At 42.2% G+C, this 14,863-nt stretch overlaps 1 protein-coding gene across 1 annotated transcript in view; it reads right to left on the bottom strand.

Annotated features, from left to right (window-relative positions):
• Nucleotides 1–3,834, bottom strand: part of CNKSR3 (CNKSR family member 3) — a 54,653-nt gene extending 50,819 nt beyond the window's left edge. The window contains exon 1 of the mRNA XM_053974012.1: nucleotides 3,688–3,834. Within this exon, the coding sequence (XP_053829987.1) occupies nucleotides 3,688–3,739 (52 nt within the window). The 5' untranslated portion in view covers nucleotides 3,740–3,834. The remainder of the gene's footprint in view (nucleotides 1–3,687) is intronic.
• Nucleotides 3,835–14,863: the final 11,029 nt, after the last annotated feature.

Here is a 14,863-nt window from a genome sequence, read left to right as displayed (position 1 = left end):
AAGATCACAGGTCAACTACAAAACTATCCAGATGTTAGTCTGTACCACCACAAGGATCAACTCAAAACAACCTAGAGAAACAAACCCCAAGCACATCTTCTCAGCAGAGTTAGGAAACAGTGTAGACAATATTGTTCAAAGAGCACAAACTCCATGCCAGCCCAGACACAAGTAAATCAACACAGCATCCTAGGAAAATGCATACCTTTTCATGGCTGAATGTGGCCCCTAAATACTATCTGAATTCATTGTGCTGTAAAAGAAACCTTAAACTACACCATCACTTCTTTCAGACAGAAATCAATGTGATGCTTATAGAAAAAAAATCAGACCATTTTCAAGCATTGATGCAGTAGCAAAGAAGTTATCACATCCTTGGTCAAAGCTTGAGAAATGCTTCACATACAAAGAAAATTGCTAGCAATAAAAGCACAAGTCTTCATCTGCAGTTTCAGTTTAACTAGACCAGCTCTTATTAGCTGCATAGTCTGCTATTGCCAGTACAGTGCCCTGTGCCAGAAAAAACACCCTTATTCAAAAAAAATAGCAGCATTCTAGTCTGAATTAGCAAGAGAAGACAAGCAACTGTGTTTTGTATCAGCTGTTGTTGGTAACAATGAACAGAGCCCTTTTTATTTAAAACTTGACTACAAATATCTAAAAATATTTATGTTTAGCTTACTACTTCTTGATAGGTTCCTTTTTAAATGCTAGATAAATGCTTCTTACAGTATATACCAAAGACTGGTAAATACAAGGACATCTCAAAATCTCAGAGAGAAACTCTTTAGAACAAGAGTTACCTAAAAAAAAAAAAAAAAAAAAAAAAAAAAAATTAAGTTGGCCAAGAGCAAATAAACTGTCCAGCAGTGGTCATAGAGCCTACTTTGGGATTTTGTTTTAGAGGTTTGTTTCATGGAAAAGGGTAAGTAAGTTTCCATTATTCCTTTTGGTTTGGAAAAGTTATAAAAAATTTTTTAATCTATCAAAGTTTGATATGGGGGAGAGGGGAGAAGGGGAAATGTTCCTGAACTAATAGTCTCAGTTTCACATTGAACATTAATATGGACCGAGTCAGACCACTTATTTCCACCATTCTCTACATTTTGCCAAGATCTTTTTTATCATTGTGTGATAAGTAAGAATCATTATCTGCAAAACCAATCTCCCCACTGAGAGCTGGCATCTCCCAGCAGTTTTTCACATCATGCTCCTAAAATACATATCCACGGCACCACAGCACTAACTACTGGCAGCAGATATCACCAGCCAAATAATTTTTCCCAGAGTTCAATCAGTTCAGTTAAGATCATGGCATCACTTCTCACAGAAGGCACGTGCAAGAAAACAAAGAGCCTAAGCTTCTCTCCAATAACTTGTTCATAAAAACTAACCTTGAGAATTAGATGCAACATTCATAAGGTAAAATTAAACTGGTCTTGGTCAAACATGAAACCCAGCGGTTCTGAACTACACAGCAAATAACTATTTCAGATTGAAAATAAACTATGAGACATTGTGTTAATAAGGCTGTTAGCTAGCTATTAAAGCGTCTATTTTCATGTGCAGAGATGAAAGTATAACCATAAAGAAAAATTTTCCACATGTCATTTCTTTATTACAGTCTTGTCATGCAGGGAGTGACATAAAATGACTCTGTGTACTAAACAAGTCCAACGCTTACCTAGAAACTGAAAAACAACAGCACAAACAAAAGTCACCAGCAGTCTTTAATTTATTCCTTTACATTTCAAAGTACACGTGTTTGCATTAGTCAGAAGATCCACCTCCTAACTACAGCCAGCCCTCAAATTATTCTGCATAACACTAATTGAGAGTCCAGCTGAAGAGTTACCTGTTCAAGGAACCTGCAAGTAAAATAAATTATGCAAGAAAGAAAGCCAAGAATGCTTAAGAATAATAAAGGCTTTTAAAATGATTAGCAGGTTTACTCTTTAATCTGGCAAGGTAACAAACTTTCAGCACCCAAGAGAAAAAAACACAATGAGGGAAAAGCTTTATATAAATATCCCACATGCCAAAGCAAAAGGCTTATTTCATTGGAACAATGCACTCCTGTTTAAACCAATACCAAGCATAAAAAAAAAAAGAGAACTTGCTGGGGAAGTTATTTATATGTTAACGCATAACTTCACAGCACGTTTGTGTGGAATCCTCTCCTCACAAAGGCTGCTTGGACAGTCCCTCACTGGCAGCGGCCCCTTCAGGCACATGTTCACGCTCAGGAGGGCTGGGAGTATCCATCTCTCGCCGTCTGAAAACATGAGTCTGCTTTCCAAATTTGCCTCAGTTTGGAGCCGCGCTGCTGCCAAGCGCTGACCACAGGCACGCAGTCCGACCAGCGCTATGGTCCTGAGTGAGACACGGCAGTAATGGCTGCTGCGAGCGAACGCCGCTTCTAACCCGGCCAAACTTTCACCTCTCAAAACATTCCTAACTTCTCATCAAATTAAACTCCAGCTAAGCCTGCGAAAATACTTTATGTAACCAAAGAGGATCACAGTAAAACCTAATGCCGCAAGAAAAAAGAAACGTACGCTCCAGAAGCCATAAATCCCTCACCTAACTCAGAGCTCCACTTCCCTTTTGATTCATTCCCTGTGGAGCGGGAACTACGACACCCCGGTCAGCATTCGGAAAGCACTCGCAGGGTCCAAGCGGAGTATGACAACACGAGGTTGAACCTGCCCTCGGAGAAAGCCCCGGTAACACCCAGCGCTGCCGAAATGTCCGGGCAGGAGCGGGGCGCCCGCAGCCATGCCGCCCCCGGAGCCCCCCGGGGCTGGGCGCAGGGGCAGACGGGCTGCACACCGCGGTCCCGCCGAGGCTTTCGCTGCTGTGTCGGCACTGCCAACAAACCTCGAAGCAGAGGAGGATGGTTTTGCCGGCGGGAGAGGGAGAGACACAAGCACACACCCGAGAGATGAGGGGTGGGAGGGATGGACGGACAGACTGGCGGACGAAGTGGCCGCTATTCACCTCTCCGAGCGACAGCCCAGCGCTTCAGTCCCATCTGAACAGGATCAAGAGTTCTTGCTTAGTTGAGCTAGTTTAAAAACTTCTTGCTTAACTTACAAACCTGAAGTTTTTTCGAACCGTCAATGGCTTTCGCTTGAGAAGCTGAAAGTTAACTTTCGCGGGACTTTTCCGACCTGAACTACTCTGATTCCACGATCCTACCTGCCTGAAGGCGCACGGTAACCCCCCCTCTCCATGTAAGCAGGCTGGCCAGGACGAACACAGGGAGAAGGGACCGAGCCATTGGCATGGGTAGAGACCCCACTGCAGATACATATATGTATACATATATCAATATATCTATATATCCATATATATATATATACACGGACCTCGAGTCAGCCAATCACGCTGCAAAACTTTCTCTTTCCCAGCGTCAGAAAAAGAAAAAAAACCAAAACAACACCGAAAAGCCCGCAAGGCGAAGCAGGCACCAGCAGGCGCGGAGGAGCGCCGGCAGGAGGGGGCGGGAAGCCGCCAGCTCCCGAGCACACGCCAGGGAGTCCCGGGGCTCGGCCGGAGCCGGCGCTGGCAAAGGCCGCGCTGCCCCCAGCCGCCCCGCCGGGCAGAGGAGCCGCGGCGGGGCACCCCCGGCGCGCCGCCGAAAGTTCCCCCGGCGTCCAGACGGCAGGGCCGGCTCTCTCTTACCCTTAGTCCAGTCCACCACTTGCTTCGGGCTCCACTTGGTCACCGGCTCCATGGCGGGTCCGAGCCCGCCGGCACCAGCCCCCGCTCAGACCGCAGCTCCTCCGGCCGCGGACTCTCCCCCTCTCACGCTCCCATCCCGGCAGCGCCGCTCCGGGCCGCCCCCTCCCCGGCCCGGCTCCTCCCGCCGGCCACGGCCTGGCCCGCCCCGCTGCCGCTCCGCCCCCAGGTGCCGTGTCCCGGCCGGGCCTCGTGCTTGGGAAAGTGCCGAGAAAAAAGTTCCTGGGGTTCCCGCTCCGACAGGTCCGGAGAGACGGCGATTCGGGAGTCGCCCGGCATCCTTCCCCGGGAGCGGCGGGCGGGCCATGGGGTGGAGCGGCGGCCAGGCGCTGCACCCTTCTTCGGTTGTGGCTCAATGTGAGTCACAGCCTTGGGGCAATTCTAGCAGCAACTGCAGAGTGCCTTGAACCACGCTTGTCCCCGTATGGGCATTTGGGGTTTTTGTTTCTGAATCCCTCGCCTAAAAGCGTCCTTGGGTGTGGAGGCTGTTTCACCAGAAGAGTTTACTTTTATTTTCCTGCCTTCTCTTGGGGGCTGCATTAAGCCGTCAGCTACACCTCAGACTCGCATTCCTCACGGGAAATGTGTCGCTTGGGTCCTGGCCGCCTCCCGAAGCCCGTGGAAGCCCCTAGTGAATGTCAGTCTCTTCTCAGAGGTTAAAGGGCTGAGCTCCAGGACTGTGTGCCCAGCATACCGGCTTCTGCCATTACCTAGCACTGAGCACGTAACTCGGCCTTGCAAACACCTTTCCATGCCGCAAGGAAACATGAAGAAAACAGGAGTTTTTATTGTGTCTATCACAATATTATCTGGTTCAGCAGCAAATTGCAGCCTGATGCCCTTTTGTAGCATGCACATATGTTCCACTGCTCCTCTTCCTCAATGAGGAAGAAACAGTGTAAACTCTGCTGTGACAATAAGACTGTGAAATTTTAACTTGGCAACATTAGGGAGTGGGTAAGCAGCTGGGATTTGAGACTGTCCAGTATCCCACTGTTTTCTTCGTCTCCCATCTCGACCCATCTGTTATCCCCAGTCACACAGTTGAAATGTAAGCTCTTTGGGACAGGGTCGTCAGTTCCCCGTGCAGGGCTGTGAAGCACCCAGCTGTGCAGTGCCCAGCTTTCCCACCGCGGCACAAACAGCTGCCTTCTGGCACGCACTGCTGCAGACTTCTATTGGAATCAGGAGGAGTTTTAATTCTAGTTCTAGTTTGGGGAACCAGTAGTTGAAAAGAAAGGGGGTATGCATGTACACCTAAAAAGTATAATTTGTTCGGTTTTTTGTTACATGGTGATTGAAGGTATATTTTTAGTTCTTTATTATAAGGTTAACTCGTTTTAGCTGATTTCTCTATTTGTTTTCTAGTTTGTGAAATAGAACAGCTGTCAGTTAACCTCTCCGCCTATCTGAAAGACTAAAATGCAATTCCTCACAGCTTTAATATTAGTGCAACAACCAAAAGTTTCCTGATTCCCTATTGAATCATGTGCCATTCATGCTTTAAAAACGGTAAAACAGCAGTTCTCCCCCCTCACAGAGGCCTGAGTAAACAGATGGACCTTGCTATGTGCCCTGCTAATGGTTTCACATGGGTTAATGTAACAGCACTTGTTTTAACTACACAGATGCTTCCCTAGGTTGCAGGCAGGATAGCAAATGTCTCTCGCCCTTGGTGTTTGGAACACTCATCTGCTGTCGTCCTTCTCTGTCACAGGTCTTGTGCCAGTCTCTCTGCCTGATTTGGGTCAGATGAGCACCTTATTTTGTGAGGAAGGCATGCAGAGATGGTCACTTGCTAGCAGATTGCCAATCCAACAAATAGATTATTAATACTTAGTATTTTGGGTCATTTTCAAAGTGACAAACCTATTCATTTATTTTTTAAGCAGGACAACATTGCAGTGACTTTCTGTTCTTTTACTACATTATGTCCCCCAACATCAGCTGCTTTACAGCCCGCTCTGGACAAATGAAATGGGGCTGAGAGGGGAAGGCAGCGTGTCTCCTGCTTCTCAAAGGGATCCTAGCCACATTGCTTACCCATGTTACTCTTTTCAAGCCCAGATTGCAGCTGCCTTTGAGTTGATCTTTCTCATGATTGCATCACCATAATCTGATCTTTATTTGAGATGAGATTACCTAGTAGTCCACTGGCATGATGCAATTAGAAGGTCTGTCTATAGAATTAGGTGTTTTTGTTAAAAAAAATCACTGCCAAAAGAAATAATAATTTTTAAAAACCCAAACAACTCTGTCCAATTTCTAGCAATGCCATATTAAAAAAATGACACCTCTGCTTTGAATGTCTTCAGATGCTCTGTAGGTTAGTTTATGAGTTTTTAGCCAGTATCAACTATTAGGAAAGATGTCTATTCCTTTTCTCTGCTTGCAGCCTGGCATGGAATTCATTGCTCTGCCAAGGACCTGGCTACTAGCTCTCCAGAAATGCATGGGGTTTTTTTAATTACCATTTTCCAGTGGTAAAAGTGATTTGATTTGAGAAGATGATTCAGACCAATTGTTTGCTGATTCCCTGTTTTGTTTTCTTCCTTTTTATTTCCTATTGCAGGTCAGGTTTTCAAAGGGCTCTCAGGCCAGTTTGCCCAACAACACAGAGCTTAGTATGGACCATGTTCTTGGTTTCACAGTCTTAGGCACAGCAATATGCACCCTCCCATCACTCCCATCACTCCCATCACCAGAGGAAAGACAAAAGAGTCTTTTGTCTAAACTCACAGCCACATCCTGTCAAGATGGCAGAAGGAGGTACACAGTATTTGTCACCTTCAGGTTTCTCTCCTGGCAGCTGATCAGCAAGAATAGGGCAGATGACTCTTTGTAACAGAAAGTCCATGGGAATAAATTATCCTTTCAAGAAAAAAAAGAGTATTTGGATAATTGCAAAAGCTTAGCATCATTTCATCAGCTGTATTGGCAGTACTCTGGCTTAACAGTGCATTTATAATTTTTTCTAAACACAGTCTGGTTGACCCTGCCTCTTAGGCCTTAATTTTCCATTCCAGATCTGTGACCTACCAGGTTACCTGCCTGGACCCGATTTTTTTTTTTGACATATAGATGGTCACATGCTTGACAAAGTAACCAAAGTGGACAACAAGGATGACATTCAAGTTTCTAACTAGCATGAGAGTGAGAGGCAATAGATACCTGCTGAAACAGACAGAACACACCAAAATGCCTTGAACAGTTGAGAGTTAAGTGAGTTTGGACCAGGTGATCTCTTCACATCACATTTCTGCTTTTGTCCCCTGGCTGCTGCATCACCGTCTGTCTGTTGTCAGACTTACTACCACCACCAGAGCTATGCCTCACATCCCTTGGTGCTGTGCAGGTTTGCATGGACAACAGCTCCTTTCTCTAAGAGAGGTAACTGCTGCAACTCATCTCTAGGGGGATGAATAAACAACTGCTTAGCCAAAAGTCGCATACCACGTTCAAAAAGTGTGGGTTTTGTTCAGGGCCACAAAAAGGTAATTTTCTTACTGGATCAATTTTTTAGGGGCATCAGCATATTGCAGTTTGTAGTTTTGAGGGGAAGGGATGTTTATATTTGGCAAAGCACTGTCTAAGCAAGTTTTACATTACATTACATTTTAATTACATTATTCATGAAAGGCTCAAGATTTATTTGTTTCATATTCGTATCTGAAAGCTGTGAAAATTGACAAATTTAAAGTGTGCAAAACAAAAACAAGTATATGGGTAGAAAATCCACTGTTTGCCTCTATTGGCAATCCATAGATGAGCAGTTAGGTGCTCATCCCTAACCTTTTATTAGTCATAATGCTTCAGAGATCACCTCAAATACTGTCACTACAAAAAAAAACAAAAATTGGGATTTAACTTTTTAAGCATTACCTTAGTCACACACACAGGCCACAGAAGTCAGTAGGACTTTTTGCACAATAAGAAAATTTTTCCCAACATAACTGGAACTGAGAACTTCCCGGTAAGGTCAGTGGGTATTCAAGTTCTTTTGGAAATTGCAACAGGTAATTTAACTGAGTCAGAGTGAGTCAAGTTCAGAACTGTGTTTGGTTCTAGGAGTATGTAATTAAAATACTCATACTAGTGGGAAACTGTTGTTGCATAAGAATCAACATCCTATTTCTCACTTTGATACCAGTACTGTTAATGATGTATCTCTCCTATACATGAGAGTGTGGGAGATCTTGGTGTAGCCTGATGAGAGAAATAGGTCTGCCCAGTGGTGTTTTGAATACAAGGTTATGCCTGGTTTATCAGTAACCAAAGTTAGGTTAGGAAGACCTACATATATGGCTGTATTTATAATGGATCTATCAGATTTATTTTTTTTGCCCATAATAAAGTTTCTGCACTACTTATTTCCTAAGGATAGGAATTGTCCTGTATTTGAATTGTCCTTGTTATCTTCCATTCAGCTTTAAAACTAGCTACACAAAGTTCCTAGTTGGGTGAAAGTTGCCACTGCCTGCTGCTATAGTTGTATATATATATGTATGCATATAAATATATGTGTGTATCTGTACACTGATGACTCTCCACAAAACTGACGTAGGCTGTAAGGAGAAAGGTCTTCTCCTGAAATATACAAGTATATTTTTTTCCTTCAAGAAAGCAGATATAATACCTGATTTGCCATATACTGGCCTTTTTAATTCCCTAGGTGGTTTTATTAAGCAGATCTCAAATCCTTGCATAGAAATAATTTCCTCCACTGCACCTTCTGCTAAGGTAGCATGTTTAAGAAGAGGATCACAAACCTGTTTTGCAAAATATAAATGTATTAAAAATGTATTTTATAATGATTAGAAATTAGGTTATAAATTTATTTTGGTCTACCTTAGGTCCCTTTACCTGGCTATGAAACTATCCAACTCTCAGGTAAAAAAAGCACAAAAGTGATTTGCGGAAAATTACAAAACTCATGAATATCAATGCATAAAGTGACACTTAAAGTCAAATGAGAGCATTTTTGTATAGAGAAATAGAGAAATTATTTTATCTGGTCTTCATTTCCCTGCCCAAAAGGCACGCAAGAGGAAAGATTTTTCTTGAGCATACTTCTTCAGTGAGTTTGATTGGCTGCGGAAGATTTATGTTCCCAAATGGAAAACAAACAAAGCTTCTGGGAGCTTAGCACTAGGAAGGAGACATTTATGCTGCTAGAGCAGGGAAACCACTTTGCAAAATTACCAGGAGCAGCATCTGCCCCACCAGCTGTGGATGTTTGTCCAGCAGTCATTTATCACAGGCACACAGAAGCAGAGCGGGACACAATCCTGCCTGGTGCCTGGAGGGGTGGAGGGAGCAAGATGTGGTGCATTGCAGTTGAAGCAGATGTGCACAGCTGAGTTCCTGGCTCTGGACCAGAGAAGGGGGCTGAGGTACCATTCAGCTCCCTTCAAACACCACACTGCTTTGGGCTGAGGAAGTGTGAGGAATGAGGGTGCAACAGGCAGCTGGTGCAGGAGAAAAAGGGGTGCTGGGGCAGACAGGATGTCCCCACCACCCCCAAAGCCACACACAGATGGTGGAAACCTCCTCCTGCTGAAGGGATACCTGTGGGCCACAGCAGAGAAGACCACCTCTCATATATGAGTGGTACTGTCCACACAGCCTGGGCCATACTTGCCTGGAAACCTGCACAAAGTAAGGTCTAAGAGAGACGAATTTATGGAAGGAAAACTAGAGTTATTCCTATATGGAGCATGTAGGAATATTCTATATTTGTATTTTAAGACCTTGATTCAAGAAGCCTGTATTCTGCCTAAATCACACTAACTCTTCCTCCCCCTTTTACTTAAATCTTCAGACATCAGAAAACAGCCAAAGGGATTTAAGGCCAGGCTGGCTAAATGTGCGCATGCAACAGTAGAACCACGACCTAGAAACATTTCTTTTAAAAAGCTATGTGACCTTGACAAGAACATTTTTTGCTCACTTCTGCAGTCTTCTTGCTCCTCCTTTTTAAAGGAAGTTAGATATACAAGTATTTTAATTCACCCATTTTTCTTAATAGACTGAATTTATCTGCAGATTCTGAAATGTAAGAAAGGTGCATTAACTCTTCCTACTAGAGCTTTTATTACAAATGGAAGTTATTTTTTGGAAGGCAAAAAGAGTAATAGGAATTCAAACAATTCATTTGAATAGCTATTTAGCTTTAAATATAATACCTAAAATCAGAGAAGAAGGTTGGGTTTTTTAATTTTTTTTACTAATTGTCATATATTTAAAGCTTTTAAGTAGAATTGGCAGCAGTATCAAAACAGGTTATTGTAGAAATCCACCTAATCAGGAATTAAGATCTCCAGTAACTTAAGCAACAGTTTCTCTAGAAAGCTAGAAAGCCAACTATTACTGTAGTATCTTCTGTAGAATTCTCAAATCTTCAGATCTTCAAACATGCTGCAAACATTAATGAGCAGTCTCTCAAAATACCTGTGGTCTTGTGGTTAAGACAGCTCAAAACCATTTCAAAAGAAAGACATTCAAAGCCTTGCTCTGTCACAGCCCAGCTCATACAAGACTAAGACTGATCCTGAAATTCCTTATGATTAGGGATGAGAGTAATTCTGTTAAATTCAGTGAGAGGAACGTGCCTAAATCTTTTTATATTAAGGGAATTTAAGGATATCTTTGGGTTCAAAGTCCACAACCATCCTGCAGCTGCTAATAGCCTCACCTCTGACTGTCCACTGGAGTACCTGAGGAGATTCCAAAAATAATTCCATGTACTCCCTTGCAAAGGGAGGATCTCTGGCTGAGGGTCTGCCCTAAGAAATAGAGCAGGGGTAGGAGGAAAATCAATAATATCATAAAACACAATTTTTGAACTACTGCCACAGCTGTCTTGTCACACATCTGCCCAGGCCCTTCGTTCAGTCTCAGCTCTACATAGAAATTACTATTTTTGGACCAAGGGTTCTTCTGGGTTCAGGTGCTAACTTTGTTCACTCCTCTGTGGCATGTGGGGATCCTGAAATAATAGGAATATTCAGAGTAGGTCTGATCAAACCAGCTGGGTGAAAACACTGGGGCTTTATCCACCACCTGGGTAAGCCGCAGGCTGTGGGACATCTCAGTTCAACTCCCCTCTCTGCCCCACAGGATTTCAATTTGCTTCCTGGGGCTGTGTACAGGTGTAGGTTTTACCCCCTAGTCCAGCCCTAGCAATAATTCTTAACAGACAGGCTCAGCTAGTTCTTCCAAAGCTTTTTAGATTTTGTGGTTTATACCCTTTATGTGGCCAGCTTTCCTCACGTGTTGTCTGTGCAATCTGAGGAGAAAGCTCACACCTCTGTGGCCCTTGCCTGAGAGCAAAGGCTGTTGGTACTGGCAAAGTACCGCTATTATAAAACACAGCTTGAAAATGAAATGATAAATCACACTCAACAATTTGCTTGAAAAATTACAGCTTTTTTATCATCATTGCGGAGAAGTGTATACCTGTCATTCCTTTCTTTGATGAGCAGCATTGAAATATTTCCTGCACATTCATCAGAAGCTTTTTCCTTTAATAAATTACTACATTATGCATAATACTTCCTTGGATTGTATGTTATTCTTGCTTCTGTAACAAGTTGACTCATTGGTTGTGTTGAGCTTGGGATGCAAAGTGAAGCTGCAGGGAAGAGAAGCTCTGAGGAATGGAGAGGAAAAAGTGGTCATTTAATCCCCTGAAAATATGGCTTTGCAGAGACCAAAGACTAGGTCTGTCCTTTGAATTAATGACTGCTCTGAGAGCAATAAAAGTCACAAACAAACGTTGGTACCATAAGTGTTGGAAGACCTTATAAATCATATGAGAAAGGTTAAAACAATTATCTGAAGTACAATAGTCCTTTTTGAAACACACTGATCTTCAAAAACAGGTTTACAGCCTCCCTTCTGAACAATAATTTTCATAGCAGAAGTCTGGCAAAAAGCTTCAGAAACTGCATTGAATAAATATTCTTTGTCTCCACTGCATGGGTAATTATGTTTCTTCCCACCACCACTTTCAGGAGTTTTTCCTCAACGTTGGATAATTTAATTAGAAAGTGTAGCAACAGGCAAGAAGTTTATCAGACTGGAATATCAAGTTTCTGCAAGAATCATGCTTTTAGTAAAAGAGCACTTTGGTCACCTCTTCCTCAGTAACAGCATCCTAAACATGAAGAAGGAAAACTTAAGAAAGGTAAAAAAAATACATCCCAGAGCATATAAAGGCTTGAATGTAGGAAAAAAACCAAACCAGAACAAAGCAAAACAAAAAGAAAAAAAAAAAAAAGAAAAAAGAAAAAAAAAAAGTCATGTCAACAGCTGCAAAACAGCATATTCAGTGGACAGGAATTAGGCCAATACATCAAATATACACTGTTTGTTGTTGATGCCTGAGGCCACAAAATTATTTGGAGTCTTTGGCTTTCTGTGTGTACAAGATGACGGCAGAAACCAGACAATGGGCTGATGTTTGTTCTTCAAACCCAACCACCAGATGAGTGGAGTTGTTGCTTTTAAATATTTAGTGTTTTGTTGGAAGGCTGGCACCTCTCACATGCTCCTTGAAAGAGAAACAGCAATACAAGGATCTGTTTGGAGCTCAAAATCCTTGTTTGGCTCTCAATTATACATCCCTACCACACAGAGATGTATTTGCAACATACTTGTTTGGGGCCTATGTTTCTTAATTTTGATTTTGGTTTAGTTTATGAAACTATCTATTTTTCATGGTCATGAGAAGATATAGAGACCAAAAACTCTAACTGAGCAAAGCACAGAAAGGTGTGGGGTGCTGAGCACATTAGCAGCAGTGGCCTTTGGCACAGACTCATGTCAAAGCTGTTTTCCCTACATAGCCTGGCCAAAGCACAGCAGCTCTGCTGTGTGCAGACAATTATTTGTAAGGACCTCTGCTTTTGTCTTCCCCAAATGATATACCTCTACAACAAAGCAGAAGGGAATTGGCACAGCCACTGGGAGATGCTTGTTTTAATATCAAATCCCATGTGAGCATCTGAACATCAGTATTCAAAAGAAGTACAAGAGGAAGACAGAACTTACTTATGATCAGCCTTTCTTCATGGCTTCCCTCCCTTTCTGAAGTCAGGAGGAGAGATCACCAGAATGCAAATGTGCTCTGTTGGGAAGGGAGTGGAATGAAATCCTCCTCCATTGGTTTATATGCGAAGTCCCTGTCTACCATTAGCAAGATTTATTCACTTAAGACCTTCCAGTGTTCTTGAAATACTTGTCTTTTAATTTACAACTTGATTTGGGACATTTTCTGATGGTTTCGAGGAAGGACTAAAGAGATTTTGATAAAAATTTGTGCAAGAAGAGGGAGAAGCCAGTGTTCCTGTAAGCTCTTATATTGTTTGTTTTGCCCTCCATGGCTGAAAACAGAAAAAGTGGGCAGAAATCTCAGAGGTGAAGACCTTCAGGTTCCATGGGACCAAATCAGATGCAATTTTAACCACAGCCAAAAAAGATACTATAAGAATTAAACACCAGAAGTGGAAAGGGCATATTTCCATGTAGGATTCCCATCAGCTCTCTGGGGTAGATTCCAGCTGTGAAAGCCACAGGAGCAGCTCTCCACTCACTGACCCTTTTTGTGGTCAGGATTTGCCCTATAAAGGCCTAATTGACACTAACGTGAATGGATTCTGAATTCACTGCCTAGAGCAGGTTTATATGAAGCCTGCCTCCTTCGGACCCCTGGCAATTTCCTCTGCACTGCTTGCATCAAAATGTGAACCTCTTCTCAAAAAGGCGAACATGTATACTGCACATGAAAGCAATCAACAGAAACCTTTCTCCCTGAAAAAGTAGGGAAGAGCTAGGCAGCCATGTGTGTCCTTTGTCTGTGTTCTGAAAGGAGCCAGTTTCAATGGAAAAATAAAATACATATCCCAAAGGCTTCGTGACTCCCTTTTCATTCAGTGTTACTGCACTGAAAAATTCTTTTATATAGCAATATTTTACTATCTTTTGACAAAATTCTAGCTTTATCGTGACCAATTGCTCTGGTTTTATTGCACTATTATATGTTTGGTATCTCAATCTATAGTTAAGGCTGCTGAATGTTTTTGAGCAAAATAGGTTTAGAAATGGGCTACTTGCTTGGTGAGGCTTGAGTCTTTTTCTACCTCTGTGTGTAATCATCTACTGATAGACAGAGTTTCATAGTACTGTATATTTGACTGTTTATGACTATACTTTCTGTTTACTGTGAGTTAAATCATGGATTTTTCCCTCAGGTCTTCTTGTTTTGAAGACTTATGCTATTAAAAAAAAAAAAAGAAAATAAAAAAAAGAAAACAAGAAAACTAATTGTGATCCAGACACAAATCTGCCAATTTTACTGAAGCTGCTGATTCAACAAGGCCTTTCAGAATTTGCAAATTAGGGGGCATGACAGATGGAGCTATTTTTGAAACAGTACCACTACTCATATGTTTAAAACAGCACTGGTGTTTAAGTGCTTTGTGGAATCAAACCTTAATTCTGTGAGTTAAACTGAGATGACTCATGTAAGGGAAAATATCATATTATGTGAAAAAATATTGCCATTTCCTGGTAAGTCATCAAATAGATGCTTTTGTTAGAATTCCAAAGACGAGTTTATCTTAGTTGAGTCTACCATTTTAAGTCAAGAAGCTCAAACCCCAGTAGTATCATTAATATGAGATGTAAGGAGATGCGACCCCACAAACAGAAATAAAAATGGCTAATGTAAATAAGAGGTGTCTTATTAACGTTTTACATAAAATCTCTCTAATGTGAAACATTGTTGATTAATGAATTTAGCTAACTTAAAGTGAACAAACAATCCTGAAAATGTGGATCCATGACTTTAAATGTAAAGAAGACCAAGCAGAAAGTACTGATGACTGATGATTTATCCCTAAATCCATGATTTCTGTAAGCGTAGTGTAGTGTTGGGAACTAAGTGCTAAACATCCTGAAACCTTCATCAGCAGTTTCTCCATTAGCAGGCAAATTTTCCAGTCTGTCTTTAGATGATATATTATGCTGCTCCTAACTGCAAGTTCCTCCCCTATATGTTGTCTTCACTGCTGCTTCAATGTGAAGGTAAAGTCTTTAACCATTAAACAGCTGGCAC

The sequence above is a fragment of the Vidua macroura genome, chromosome 3, assembly GCF_024509145.1.
Source record: "Vidua macroura isolate BioBank_ID:100142 chromosome 3, ASM2450914v1, whole genome shotgun sequence".
In the NCBI taxonomy this organism is placed as follows: Eukaryota; Metazoa; Chordata; class Aves; order Passeriformes; family Viduidae; genus Vidua; species Vidua macroura.
The sequence above is the reverse complement of the archived record's forward strand: the minus strand, read 5'-3'. Positions and strand labels throughout refer to the sequence as shown.